Source organism: Neophocaena asiaeorientalis, unplaced genomic scaffold (genome assembly GCF_003031525.2).
Source record: "Neophocaena asiaeorientalis asiaeorientalis breed wild unplaced genomic scaffold, Neophocaena_asiaeorientalis_V1.1 scaffold225, whole genome shotgun sequence".
NCBI lineage: Eukaryota > Metazoa > Chordata > Mammalia > Artiodactyla > Phocoenidae > Neophocaena > Neophocaena asiaeorientalis.
The window spans coordinates 7,423,927-7,439,313 of record NW_020172364.1 but is presented as its reverse complement, the minus strand read 5'-3'; the positions used below and the strand labels follow the sequence as shown (position 1 = coordinate 7,439,313).

Genomic DNA, 15,387 nt, shown 5'->3' with positions numbered 1-15,387 from the left:
AAATGATGTAAAAAAATGAATCACAGTTAAAGAGGTTAGAAGAAAGGAGACAGGGATTATCCAACTCAAAAAGAATTCCACACATAGGCAAGTAAATGTAATAACTTTATTGGATTTCTAAATATAATAAAGTAGTTGCAATTCTTTTACAGAAAAAAAAGGAATATGATTTTCGTATTTATTCTTATAGAGCATTGGAAAAACATAATTGATAGGAAAAAATTGATAGAAGGTAAATAGAAACATGATTTAATATAGTTGGTAATGTATAAAAACAAAAGAAAATAACCCAAATCACTTGCTTATAACAGGTTTTATTCTCTTATTTTCATAAGGAACCACGAGGGCTATTTTGGATATGTCAGTGATGGTTCATGATGCAGTGGAGAGATGCAATTTGCTAAGAATAAAAAAGAGAAATCTGTATTTTGGGAATACCATGGATCTGTATCATACATGTGAAAAAAGGCATATTCCCTATACATTTGTGTGTGTGTGTGTGTGTGTGTGTGTGTGTGTGTGTGTGTGGGTTTTATTCAGACTCGCAGCTGATCATGATGGGTCTATGATTGTATTTCGTTAGTAAGAAGTTCTTGTTCTTCGACACATTTAGCACAGAGAAAACCTGGTTTCTCCCCCTTTTCCCTTGATCTGTCTACTTGTAAATACCATTTAACATTACATAAAACTCTCTCATAGTCACAATCAGATTGAAACCTGGAGTAAAGCCATGCTGTCTCTTTCCCAGTCCATCTTGTTTCCAAGGAGGAAAAACTCTGTAGTATCCCAATGCCCCTTTTGACATCACACAGAGATTGAACTCTTATCTAGTACTAACATCTGATTCTCTATAAAAAAGAAAATGACTAGTGTTGAAACTGAATAAAGTAAAAACAGAACAAGAAAATCACCAGGAAGAGTAGACAGTTTTAGTGAAGAGTATCACTTTCTCCAAGAAGACAAGTGGTCTCACAAAATGATAACTAAGGAAGGGTGGTCCACACTCTGGAAATTATGAAACCGTGATCCGTTCCGCCCTCCTCCCTGGTTTAAGTAGTGGAGCCCCTTAGATAGAAAGCAGAATGGTGGCTGACTTCGAGGGCATGGGAAGCATCTTCTATTGCTTGTCCCCCTTTACTTCCATTTGGTGAAACTAGGTGGCATAGGAGACAACCTTGTGCCCAAGAGGATGCCAAGAGCTTCCTTGGGGAAAGGCTAAATGGAGGTATCCTGCCTTCCCAAAGCAGAGGCAGAATCAAGTGAATGTGGAGCCAACTGACTTGGGAAGAGAGCGACTTGGCAAGTGTAATTTGCCAGCTGGTTGAGTCAGACGACACATTGAGAAAGATCTTTTTTGGAAGCACGTCCTCCCTTCAACCCTTTTCCTAAAATCGTGCATAGTCTACCTCTTCCTATTTGTCCAGAGCCTCTCCTACTGCCACACCTGGGTAAGAATCCAACTTTCTAGGCTGAGCTGCCGCTCCATCGACAATATCTACAGTTACAATGTCAGTGACAGAACCATGGAAACAAAAGCCATTAAATAACAGGGGCTACTATTTTTAGGAGTCAAAGTGAAGATGCTCTAAGGATCTGGCAAGGGCCTTTGGCCCCCTGAGCCTCCAATTCTCAGAGCCAAGACTTTTCTTTAGTTTTCACTGATGTTAGCCTGAGAGATAAAAGGAGAAGCAATGTGCTGACATTCTAAGCTCACCAATGCTTAGTTTATAAAACACACATACGACACATATCCTAATACAGACCCTGGCTCATTAATTCCCTTAAACAATTTTTTTTTCCTGACTAAATGTTCCAATTCCATAAAGCATAATATATTCCCTTGAAGTAGATACAGGAAACCTCAGCAACACGCCATCACCCAGTAGGATAAAAATATAAAGTGGCTGTATCAGCAAGGAATGCTCAGGGAATGTGCTTGCAGCCTGTTTCACGGTGCCACTTGGGAGGGGATATTGGAAACGAGGGACTTTCATTTGGCAAGGTTTCCTTATCTTAGCACCTACTCCTTTCGATGGTATGTTTTTGAAGGCTGCACGGTATGACTCTGGGTACCGTGTGTACATACATATGTAGGAATAACGTCTATGTTTCTCAGAATAGGCACTTTTTTGAAGGCAGTAAATCTAAAAGTAAAGTTAACAGAGCCTATATTTAGTGCTCATCTTCTCACTTTGCTGATGTGTATGCTGAACAGAAGATCACAGATTTGAGTCAGTCTCGCAAAGAGGCCGGAGTTGGCAAATGGCTATATTCAGAGCTGGGGAAGTCTTGCCAACTCAACTGTAGCTGTTAAAAGGCAGACTTGGAGAAGGTGCAATCGTTTTTCTCAAAGGTGACAGCACAGAAGGAGAAAAGCCTGTGACAAAGCCATGAAATAAAAGCTGGTGTGTACGGCTCAGAGAAAATTACTCTCCTCCGGCTCTGCATCTTCATGTCACGTCTACTTCATGCCACAGATTTGCAACCCGAAAGTTCTTTCTTTTCCCTTCCTTTTTTGGGGGGTGCATCTCATAATTGCACATATTCCCAGTAGAGAAAGAGACAGCCCCTAATCTGTGTAACTAATGATAAAGAATGATAAAGGTAAAGTTTAAAAGGCAAAACAAAACAAAAAAAGTAATTAATTGCATGGATACCAAAAGGCAAAAGTTCAGTACTGCATCCTGCTGTGAAAGTTTTGCATTTAGTTTAAATTTTCACTGAAGGCACATTAAATGGCGTAATTTTATTCATGCTAAGTAATCAGACAATCGATGCCATCTTTAATTCTATTTGCTTTTTCATGTGTCTCCTGAAAATGAACGAGGACTACTTCAGAGTTTTTGGGGGGGGAAATATTCTGACTTTGTTTAATAAGAAATAATTCTTGGATAATTTGCTCATCAGCTTTCCCAAGAGAAAAAAAATGGGTACTAAAAGGAAGAAAGTCATTTAAAAATGATTTGGCAACTAGTTAAATAGAAGCTAATGGTGGGTGACAAGATTTAGTTTCCAGGGTCCTAAATCTCTTTCATCAAGGATACACCTCAGTTCAGATATTTCAGTTAAGTAAGAAGGCCGGTATGGTTTATCCCAGTTTCAACTTGCTACCCAGTGAGGAAGCTCCAAGGCACTTTAACACTTTTGGGCAATTTCGCCCTGATATGTTAATGTAATGACATTCATCTAAAAACTAAAAGCAGAAGGCACATAGGGTGAGTAAAATGCAAACACTGCCCAAATATCAACTCACCTTTTACTGTTTGAAAGTTAAAATATGAGGAAATTCCTATTGTTGGCATTTAAATGATAAAATCCCTTTTCCTCTCAAAGTCTGTGTTTGAAGGAATGAAGCATGTTGGCAGATACATCATAACCTGGCTAAGCTATTCACCTACTTCTGGTTTATAATCACTAAGCGATCATCAACTGTCACCCAAAGAGAAAGAGAGATGAAAAGAAACTGGATTTCTTCCCTTTATATTTGTCTCCCAAGAAAGAAGAAAAATGGAGACGTATATCCAGGAAAAGCTAGCTCTTCCCCTTGTGCACTTTCTAAACTAGCTCAGAAATGGACTGAAATAATTTGGTGAGGGAAGACATTCAGGCTTTAATATTTACTCCCTCGTGATGGGGGATAAGGAGTCAAAAAAAACAACTCATTCTTATGCCTCGGTAGGAAGCAAAGCAGGCACCGTACAAGGTGGCAACACAAATGCATCAAATAATAATCGCCCAAGAATAGTTCTTACCCTTTTCCCAACAGGTAGAAACATAAAGAGAGCCTCAAGCAGCAGAGATAAATACCTTAGTCTCCACCCTCACCTCAAAGTGCTTTGGCATATTTTAAGAGATAAATGGATGCATACAAAATTTAAATAGCTTTTTCTTTTCTTTTTTAGCAGTCACTAAAATGGGTCAGGTCTAGGAATTATTAGTTTCTTGGCCTGAAAAATCCAAGTGTTTTAAAATAAGATTTCCTTTTTGAAGGATCAGCCTTCTTGGAAGATGTCTGCATGTGTGTGTGTGTGTGTGTGTGTGTGTGTGCGTGTGTGTGTAAGAGAGAGAGTGTCCGCCTGTGTGCAAGCACGTGCATGGATGAGCGTTTTGAGGACAACACAATTGTATTTTCCCTAAGCATGGGGGGTAATAGTGTGTACAGTGGAGGAAGAAAAAAATGCATTCATAATTTCCTTTACATTATATAAAGATAAATCAGAGCTTGTGGCTCCCTTGATTATTTTAAAGGGCTGCTTTTTCATATTCACAGCTTCACTGTCCTTTTATTCCCTCTAATAAGACACCACAGTTTCTACCCAAGTGAGTCTTGGCTCAGGCGTACTCACCCAGATAATTCTGATAAGTTCTCAGAATGCTGCTTCTGCTACTCCACTCCTGTAGTGGGGGTTATACCTGCTATTCTACGAGAAATCATTTTCCACTCTATCAGTCATCCCATTAATCAAACCTCACGGCAAGATCAGCCACCTTTCCAGTGTCTAAATTGACATCTCAGCCAAGGAGACTCGCCTGCTGGCCCCGCCGGCCCCGCCTGTATTTCCCAGGTGTGAAGACTGGAAAGGGGTGAGAGGCCGTTTGTTATTTAACTTGGCCCTTATTAATCCCGGGGAATTCAGCAGAGGGATGATGAGACCAGCTTGATGGATGGAAGACTCTAGGGAGGGAAAATGCCTAGAAAGCTTATTAGATAAGCTCATTTTAAAGGTTCCCTGCAGTAGATTTAACTCAGATGAAGAAAGATATTTTTCAGTCAGTGGACAGATTTGAACTTAAAGCCAAACAGCTGTAATGAGAAATGGGAGGAACTGAAAACCCAAGAGCACACATCAAAAGGCACAGCTTCCTGAGGGATGCAGCTCAAGAGAAGGCATGCCCAGTTGTTGAAATGCCACGTAGAGCAGGTTCGAGAATATACACGCAGGCTTTCAAGTACATAGGCTGGAAACAACAGAGCACCGAACGCCTCATGATAAGCACACGCAAATCACAAAACGACCACAGCTGGGTATAAGCCCAGGCTATCAAGTAGCAAAAGCCAAGTCGCAGAACGGCAGTCAATCCCATAGCATTTGTTCACAGACATTTCAAGGTCAAGGTCGGTTGGCTGGCTCGGAAATGCCTGATGCTGTGACATATACTTGGTGGGCCTCGATAAATGTGAACTGAGAGAAGAATATGCATTGTTTACCTACAGCAGTTCCTGCCTCTGTGGGGCATAAATCGTAGCCCACAGGAGAATCGTCCTAAGGGTCAAGTCACTTCTTTCCGCATGCCACTGGATTCTAAATGACATGGTCTTGGTTGATAAACGGAACCTCACAGTTCCAGAGAGTTTTTCAGTTAATGTAAAGTAAACCACGGTCTCTGGGGAAATCTGCGGCAGTGTCCTTCAGTGCCACAGTGTTTGTTCTTAGCGGTGGACCTTCCTCACCGGCTCCATCACACTGCCAATCAGAATACCTAGTGGTTGCCCGCAAGATGACACAGAAAATGCATGCAAGCTCTAAATGATCTCAAACACCACAGTACACACATGGCTCTGCCACCTGATAGCTGAGTAACCTATGTGAATTTCCTTGGATGCCCTCAAACAGGGGGCACGGTGGTCTGTGAGAAGCATACAGCGTGCTCTGAGATATTTTGTGCCCTGAGAGCGGCCACTGGAGAGAGCACTGGACTTGCAAGACCTGGGTATGTCCCCAAATCTACCACTTACCAGCTCTATCACCTTGGCAAGTCACTTAACAATTCTGAGCCTCAGCTTTCTCTTCTAGGATAGGGCTATTAATAACCTTCCTCCCAGGGCTGTTTTATGTGTGAAAGCAGTTTGTAAGCTCTCTTAGGAATTATTATTTCAGAGCTCAGAAAGCCACCTCCGAGTCCTGCCCAGGAGCCTGATGACAGGTTCTGCCGATAGGACTCTGGAATCTAAGGCTGGGGTGGAAGGGCTGCAAGCCTTGTCCTCCCAAAGACCAAGGAATGGTATTGACACTAAATAGTGACTCGGGACGATATGGAAAGAATGTATACGTTTCTATGTAAAACCATGACATAATGTAGCCTCCTTCCTTTCGCAAAGGACAACTGGCCAGAGGTGATGCATTTCAATAGAACCAGTATTTTCTGCTTTTGACGTTTTCCTTGTTAGAAGTGGAGATCGCACGCTGACATCTCCCAACATTTTAAGGTCATTATCAGCAGAATGAATAACAGGAGAGGGTTTCATGGGTTAGTTACTGGCGGAAGGCATGAAGCTATAGAACAACGGTCAGAACAGTTTGTCTTTTGAATAAGAAAGTAAAAACAGCAACCCCAAACTCGTACTCTGAAACCTAACCCTCAGAAAACCCTTCAGACTATTTCTAAGGATGTTTAAAGGTTTTTATAATCTTCAGCTAAAAAAAAAAATCAAAGTTTATTTTTTGTAAAGTAATGTGTTGCCAAAAGCAAAATATGTTTGGAAGGAAAACAGAGGCAGGAAGCGACACTTTATTATGTACTAAAGATGATTTTTGTGTGGCACCAAGGAGCACCTAAGCCCAAAAGGCTGTTTCTGGGAGCTTGGAACAAAGCATGATGGAGGAAATGGAAGAGCTTAAGAAGTAATGAGCTCCTTGATGCAGGTGATGCTGAGCAGGGTCTGGATTATCACTTAACAAGAAATCTATAAGGGAATTTTAACACCAAGTGGAATAGATGAATGTGGAGTCCTTTCCAATTGTGGACCTAGAAGTAATAGGAAAATAGAGGTGTCCTGCTCACTGCCTTGTGGGCTCAAAAGATGTGGGGTGTTTGGTGCAAGAGTGGAGTACAGAGCTATGAGCCAATGCAAACGTGCATTTTGTATGTTATCAAAACAGATTCCTGTTGATACTGTATGGGTTGGATTATAATTTGACAACTTATCCCATCTTACGTTTACATAGAGATGAAAAAGCAAATCGAATCAATCTTGCTCTGTGCTTTTCCCTTCTCACTGACCTTGAGTATCTGGAAGCGTTTTCTCCTGTGAAGGACATTCCAGAATCTGTGATCCTTAAAGCAGAAAGGTCTTCTCTGAACATAACCTATGCTCTCCTTTTGTTTCTGGTGCCGTCAATATTCTTCTCTAAACTTCTAAATCAAGCCAGTGAACCAAGATTCCTTAACAAAGTTCACTCTTCCATGAAGCCTTACTGATACCACTGGGGAGAATTACTTTTCCTGAAGCTATATTCCTTCCTGTGGAGTGCAGACTGAACCTATTGGATTTTCTGCAGTTAGCTTCGATCAGAGTTACTTAGGGGCTGATTCCCTTAAAGTGATTATTACGTTGAGGAGATGAGTAAGGGGTAAAGATGTTAGAAAGACAAAAGGATAGAGAAAACACGGACTCCTAAGGGTAGTTCTTAACTGATCAAGTAGGGAAGCTGCTCACTTGGTCTAGAGTGCAACATCTATAGCTACTAACATTTGAGCCCAGAAGAATGAGAGCAAGCCTCAAAAGCCAACCAGCCAGAAATATCTATGTGGAACCTATAAAGAGCCCAGGACACGTTTTGTGTATTCAGTATGGGAACATGGACAAGAAATGTCTTATTCTTGAGAAGACAAGAACAAAGGGAAAGGGCTGAAGAGAATTTATGAACATTGGCCAAGAAGTGGGAGTCTTATGGATGACATATATACTAACTAGCTCACTTCCTCTTTTGACTTTTTGGTAACAGCAAAAACAGTAAAGGACATAGTGTAAGAGGACTGTTTTACACACATGGGAGATCTATCCTCATCAAGCTTTCACTCTCCTGGGTCTGAGTCCTTGGGGGAAGTTTCCACATCGGATATCAGTTTCCTTTGGATGCTTCCAATTCCACTTACTTTCAACCCTAAAGAAAGTGTTTTTACCTAGCCTGACCCAAAGTGCTGGCCACATTTCACCAAGTAGATTGAAACAAAATTAGAAAATATTGTTGGGTCCAGCTGTTCAAAGGAGAAGCAAGAGGGTGATTGGACTTGATACCATGTCAATCAATGAGGAAAAGTTGAAAGAGTTAGTGATATCTGACCTAGAGGCAATGATTTAGACATTAGACTTCTTGTGCATAGCTCCAGAGCCAGAGTTTTGTTTAACACAGAAGAACTTTTGTAGAAAAAAGCTGCCCCAAGGGTAGAAGGGACTGCTATGAATACTACGACATACTAGCCAGCTCTAAGAAGATGTGAAATGGAGACTTGTCAGGAAAATAACGGGAGATTCAGATCCTTAAAGGACACATGATTTGTCTAGGAACAGCACTGGGGCTTGGGGTCAGCTATAGCCCTCTACACTGGTGTAGAACACAAGATGACATAATGAAACCTGTCTCACTCTTGGTAGATCATTCTATTCCTGGGGTTGAACACTGAATTTAGAAGCTACATTCAGTACAAAGTTGATTGCATTTGTGGGTTATTTAATAAAGACTTCTATTTGGGCCTATTAGGTAAATGTCTAACAGAGTTAGATGCATGATGTTTTCTCTTGCCCATAAGTGAATAAGTATCCTGGAAAAAGTAGCAAGCACACAGTAGGGAAGGATTAATGTAACCATCTTAAGGTATTACAAAAGAATTAGCTATCGGTTTCCCTCATCTTTCTAGTATACATACATTTTGCTTGTAGAATCCTACAAAATCTTTGCTTATAACAAGGGCTAGGATAAGAGATATTTATTAGTGCGGTTAGAAACTGCTGTAAATTAAGTAACAATCAGGAATAAAGAGCGAAGATTTTAGTCATTTTTTTTTTTTTTGTAACTTCACGGGAGAAAAGTCAGTGAGTTTAATAAAATGCATCTTCCACACAACTTCCCACAGAATAAGCCCCACGCATGTTGGATAACAAAATTATAGAGTCTACAACTTTTTGCACAGGGTCCAGGAAAATAAAAGAGGTAAAGGAGTGTCTTTCCTTTCTATATTGAAGGAAAAATGTGCCATTTTATATTTCTTCTTTGAACTTAGTAAGCTAAAGTTAGTTTTCTGTGCTTGTAACTAAAAAGGAAAAAAGGCAAGTACAAATCAATTCTAGCATGGCTGTTTAGGCAGGGCCGTACAGGACGTGGATGACTGGATTTGAACAAGAGGCCCACAGACCCAAACAACGCCTGTTTACCGTGCTCACCAAGTAAGTACATCAGAAGGGATGAAATATTGAATGTGTGAAAATAGAAACCTCTAACCTTCAGAGATGCTTAGGGCGTAGTACAGCTTAACTAAGACTACGTAAGAATATGCATTGCCATCTGTCACAAAGAGAACGAGCTATGGCCCTCTCACAGAGGGATGAAATGACATGTATTATAAAAGCCTTGTGTAGTTATGGCCATGCCATGGGGCTGAGAAGCAGCTTCCATTTTAATTCTCTCCTGACAAGGGAAAAATACATGGTTAGCCATACTTGGAAATATAAATATTTTACTTGTTTAAAAAACTACAATTGCCAATCCTTAAAACCCCTATGAAAATTCTGAGTTACACTGTACAAGAATCTTATTGTTTAAATTGTGACCTGCCCCTTCTCTCAAATTCCTCCTTCCCCACCAAAGCCCTCTCTTCTTGGAGACAGGTAAAAAAAAAAAAAAAACTAAAAAAACAAAACAAAAAAAAATCCCCCAAAACCTCTGCCTGTTTATCAAAACAACACATTCACTGAGACTATCATTAATTCTCGGCCAATTCATTTGTGTATTGAATTACGTATGTATTAGTTATGCTTTTACTTTCCTCATCTGTGACCCTCCTAAAAAGGAAAATCAGGATCAACTTGTAGAAAACAGAAGGGCAGAAACCCAAAATAGAAATACAGTCCTAGAATTATAAGCTTTTCCTAAACAAATTTATAAAAAATGGACACAGAAGGCATGTTTTGATCAGTATTAGCCAGAGTTCAAAAGAATCTCAGACTCATTTTAAGACAATGTTTTACCGAAAGACCCAGATTGTTCTTCTCAGGTTGCTTTTTGTAAACAGACTACAGTCTGTAATCCGTGCTTCAGGAAAAACTCTGTTGCTGACCTGCTCCCTGCAAAATACTGTGATTCAAGTATTAGGGTTTAATATTACTGTCATGGGAAAAATGCTGATATGTGTAAAAATTCCAGAAGAATAAAAGCTTTCCCCTGCCGTAAGGAAAACTCTCAGGTTTCACTGATCTAAAATAACATGCCACCACTTAAAAATATGATTGTTTTGTTGGTCAAAATGCTTTGGATTAAAAAAAAATCTCAACCTAGTCTTAGAAAGATCACTTTGCCTATAGCTGAGAAAAGTAGGCCAGTCATAAAGGAATTTGCCAGGAACTCTGTGATCTGAGTCCCTGATGAAAACTCATTAAAATAAAACTGAAAGACTCTATTAATAATCTCACCTCACTTTATGAATAAACACAATCTGGAAAAATAGGCACTTTTAAAGAAAGAATTGATGGCTGACACATATACTTTGCGGCACAATTCTTCCTTTAATATGATCATAATTCCATATGGATTGTAATGCATTGATTTAACTTATTTATGAAAAGTCCAAGCACGATAACATTAATGAGTAGGAATGGGAAGGAATAAGAAGGGAGACAAGGCGGGGGTGGGGGTGGGGAGGGAGAGAGAGAGAGAGAGAGAGGAAGAACTCTCACCACGCCACACAGCTTTAATCAGATCACTTTTTAAAGGTTGAAATATAAGTGAACTAAACAACAGCTTCATGAGAAAAGTTATCTGTCAAGGAAATAACTTGACCTGAAATGTTCACAATTGCACCATAACAATGACTCAGAACCAAGATCCTCAACTTGTTCTGTACACTATTAAATTAAAAAAAAAAAACAACACAAAAATTGTGGCAATTAAAAAAAAAGTGGACATGCTGAATAGGTGTTAAAGGCTCAAGTGGAAGTCTTTCTTCATTATCTAACTAAAACGAGAGTAAGACCACTAAGTCACTAACAACACCCAAGACATCACCTCGTGGCATAAGAATGTTTACCTAATTTAGGAATCCGTAAGGTACTTCTAAGAGATGGCGAGAACAGAAATACTGTTAGAATACATTAAGATGAAGAGTTGAGATTTCTCTGGCTTTTGACTTTTTGATGAGTATATCTTGGAGATTTGGGGATGGTTATTTAAGTGACAGACTCTTCAGTGGAGCATTCATAGTAGTGTAAAGATTCTTTAAAAATAAGGCACAAATACATGTTGCTCTCTGATTGTCTCCCATGAAAGTGCACCAAAAGAGCGATCTCAGGAAATGAACTTGAGGCACATTTTGCAGAGGTATATCTTTTCCAGCCTCCTGGTTTCCTACAGATGGCTAAAGCATGGTATGGAACATGCTGTCATATTTCATTCATAACACACATGTACTGTAGCTCTAGGCAACAGATGGACAATCGCTTGTTTAAACTACAAATGTGAAATACTAAGGTAGAATAGCAATATTTCTAGAAATGTATATGGAAAAAAAGCCTTTCCAAGCCAAGAGGAATGGTGAGAGGCTGTGAGGTTACATCAGTGTTTCCCTGATCTCCCTGGCAGCTGCCATAACTTCCCCAACACCCTGCAAAACTTGATAATGGAGGGATCAAGGGGCAGCCGACACAGATTTGACAAGAGAAGCCCAAAACATATCAAATAGAAATAACACTGTTACTCCTGGCTGGTTCACATTAATAGGATTTTTACTAACTAGGAAAACTGTTGGAAGTTGTGTTTTCAGAGTCCTGTCTATATTCCATAAACCCTCTACTATAGCCCCATGGTAAAATGCTCTTCTTTTCCCCCTGGGACCCAAATATAAAACACTTGAGAGTTTTATATGCTTGAAACATCATCACAAACATCTCTGCAGAATCCTTCACAGTGAGAAAACCATTATACTGTTGATATCCCCACTGTGTTAGTCAGCATGCACTCAATGTAGTAATTTTGATCAGAGAAGTTGCTCTTACAGAAACAATTTGTTAATGAAAGAGAAAAGAACCCACATCTTTGAGCTGCAGACATGCTCAGGATCTCAAAGTCTTGATGCACTTTGCTGGGACACATGACTTATTTTTGAGTTCTAAAGGCCGATTTGTTTGCAGATGAGACTCCACACTGAGTCGCCATGAGCTGGAGATCCAGGCAATGGAGAAATCGAACTATGAAACCGTCTGCAGAGCCCAAGACACAGTGGGTTTCTTTTTCCTTTTCCATGTCTCTCATGTTACATAAAATTACCAAATATTTGTGTTCTTGACAATTTTTTTTAAAGCCAGTATATTTTTAGTATATTCTTACAAACCTTCTCTTATAGACTCTATGATTCTTTTCTATTACTTATGTATTTAAATGATTAACAATCAAGACAATATATCAAAAGACAGTAGAATTATAATCCTTAAGGTATTAGATCTTTATATCTCTGTTATAGGCAAAATTTCATGTATCTAAAACAGTAAAACGTGATTTGGCATTGCTGACACCAAATGATTAAGAGAAGATAAGAAAGCAATATAAATCATATATTTAAGAAATCCTGAAATAAAATATTTTAGGATCCTTTCCTTATTATACCTTGTGAAAGAAAAAAAAAATCGAAATCTAAATATCTATATATGTAGGTGTGCACATCCATTATTATAAAAGTATGATAAGTCTATATTAAAAAGAGATTTACTTTAAAAATCTTTGGTAAAGATACTCTGAGGTTATGTGATAAAAATGCACTATAAAGATTGTAAGCAAGCAGTATTGTGGCAATGCCACAGTGAGGGGTCTGTGAAAGCATTTTTTTATTACTCTCTCTCTCTTTTTTTTTTTGCATGTAAACATTCAGTTACATAAGGACTTAAATGTAACAAACAAGTAGAATGTTATTGCATTTTTATAGTATAAATATTTCATAAATTCTCCCTCCTTTGGCAAAATTCATACTAATAGGACTGCACTCCAAGAGATAAAATCCAATTCATACTACTAATAGGACTGCACTTCAAGAGATAAAATCTATCTCTCAATAAACTGGGCTCTTTGCTTTTGACCAAAAGACAATTTCCCCCCAAGTATTTCATAGAAAACAAGTTACTGGAACAATTCAAGCAGATTATATTATCATTAGCACCTCAATTGTCTAATAGTCAGTATTCTTTGAGATCATCTGCATGGTCTGGCCTTTCATTTGGAAGACAGAAATTCAGAGATACAGTTGCCATTGTATCCTAAAATTCATATGCTGCCCGAAGTGGACCCCTTGTATTTCACATTATGGGAAATGTGAGATCAAGGATACAGGCAGCAAGGTAAGGAAAGGACAGTCAAGGGCCAAAGGACCCTTTGAAAAGCTGTAACTGTGGTGGTTCTAAAACAAAACCGTTTGGGGACCAAAGCAAATGAGCCACAGATTAACTCAGAAGAGCTATAAGCTTAAGAATTTCTTACAGAAAAAAAAAAAAATCAGCCACCTTTATGATTATTCCTACTAAAGTAAAATAAATTTAATTGGGACTCTTGAGGCCTGGGTTGCAATTCAAAACACGCACAATTTTTCATTTCTGAGTGTTAAAATTAGAAACAAAAGTCAGACTAGAAAACTTTGTCACTTTCTAATCATGAAAAAATATCTGTGGAATCAGGGAAGGGTGTACAGGGGAATGTAGCTATATTTGTTATATTTGATTTCTTAAACTGGGTGGCACAGAGATTCATTATATTATTATTTATACTTTTGTTTATATTTAAAGTACTTCATAATTTAAAAGTATATACTTGTGAAAAATTTGAAGAAAGTTTTAACTAATCTTAATCCAAGATACTTAATTAGTTTACAAAATGGTAACCTGCTACTAAGAGAAGTGTCATTCCTTAAAAGAAACATGTTAAAATGTAATAAAGTATATGCAGTCCTGGAGCTGGCAAGTAAGCATTTCACTGGCCAATAAGAGTTTGAATAAAGATTCTAGGCAGAGACTCTGCATATTTTTAGCTCAAAAAGGCAATTTTTTTTCAGTGATTGTCTTTGAAAGTGTGGTGTAAATGTCACATCGATGATATGAGAATGTCTTCTGCAGTATGTAATTTGAGTTGCAGAAGGATTATAAGAATAATGAGACTGTGGTTTCACAATCTTTTCAAGCTTTCCTGTCTTTTTAAAGTAAACTACACAAAACGAACACAATTTTATGTGCCCTGATTTGCAACTGTCAGGCAAAAAGGACCTGGGCCTGGAAAAAAAAATTTTTAAACTGCTCTTTATAGCTATTTTCCTCTAGAGGAAAAGTCAATTTTGGTACTTGTGTTTGGATATTTAAAAAAAAAAAAAGGCAATATTTCTGACATGAAAAGCAGAACAGTATTGGAAATGTTATATTCTAGAGAAAACCAAGTTTGTCCATATTATTATGTCCAGGTAGCATGGAAAAGGAAAATCTTAAGATAATATTTTGGGGTAATAATGAGTTTTTCAAATATAACCCCAAAATGCTTTATTGAGCATACCCTATCTGTAACTTCTTTAGAAAAATATTGAAGTTTGGTTCTCTCTCACCAGTATCTGTTTTCAAATGAGCCCCAAACACTGGTCATTATAGATTTTGAATTAGGATGGCTGCAAATTCAATGCAGGCTTCTTTTAACCTATGTAATTTACAGCTTAAATTTTTTATAGCCTGACATATAATTGTGCATTTTTTTTCCCAAGGGACATGACTAGTTTAGAGTAACAGAAAGACCTATTTTTCAATACACAGAAAAAGAATGGCTATCTTTTATGCTCACTGGCAATGTGGAAGTGATAGGATGGAGCCTTCAAGCCTAAAAGCACCTGTGAGTTGGCAAACTCACCCAGGAAAAGCTGTGTGACAGCAAATACCACACTAAAAAAAGCCATTCAACCAGATGAAAAGTGAGACAAACATAGGGATTAAAAGTTAAAGGAATGCAGAAGTGAATGGGATGGAGCATAATCCGTGCAAAAATGTGCAAGTCCTTGGGAACAAAGGCCCATCAAGGTCCTACATGATTAAATGTGAAATGTGTATTTGGTAAGAACTTTAAAACATCTCATACTCTATGTGTTTCTAAAGGAAGGTTAATAGTGGATGAAGTAGAGACCATCCCATAGCTTGATTGCCTTTCCTCTCTTTTCCTATTTCTCTTCTTATATTTTTCTTGTGTTTCATCCTTCTCAGAGCCACCAACTAACCGCTAAATAGGTGACTGGATTTAAAGGTCAGTGCTAGCCTTGGCGGTCAACACCCTGATGCGGGCAGAGTTGCAGGTCTTGCAGAGGATGTGTCCATCCAAAGGGTAGCAGCCTTGGTTATCTCCTTCAGACAGGAGACCACCACAATCCTGGAAGAAGGAAGACAGA

The 15,387-nt window shown here is 38.6% G+C and overlaps 1 protein-coding gene across 3 annotated transcripts in view; it reads right to left on the bottom strand.

Moving 5' to 3' along the window:
- Window positions 1–298: 298 nt before the first annotated feature.
- LPP (LIM domain containing preferred translocation partner in lipoma) overlaps window positions 299–15,387 on the bottom strand; it is a 625,613-nt gene continuing 610,524 nt past the window's right edge. For all 3 annotated transcript variants that reach the window (XM_024767394.1, XM_024767403.1, XM_024767412.1), the window contains one exon: window positions 299–15,368. In XM_024767394.1, the coding sequence (XP_024623162.1) occupies window positions 15,240–15,368 (129 nt within the window). In that variant the 3' untranslated portion in view covers window positions 299–15,239. The remainder of the gene's footprint in view (window positions 15,369–15,387) is intronic.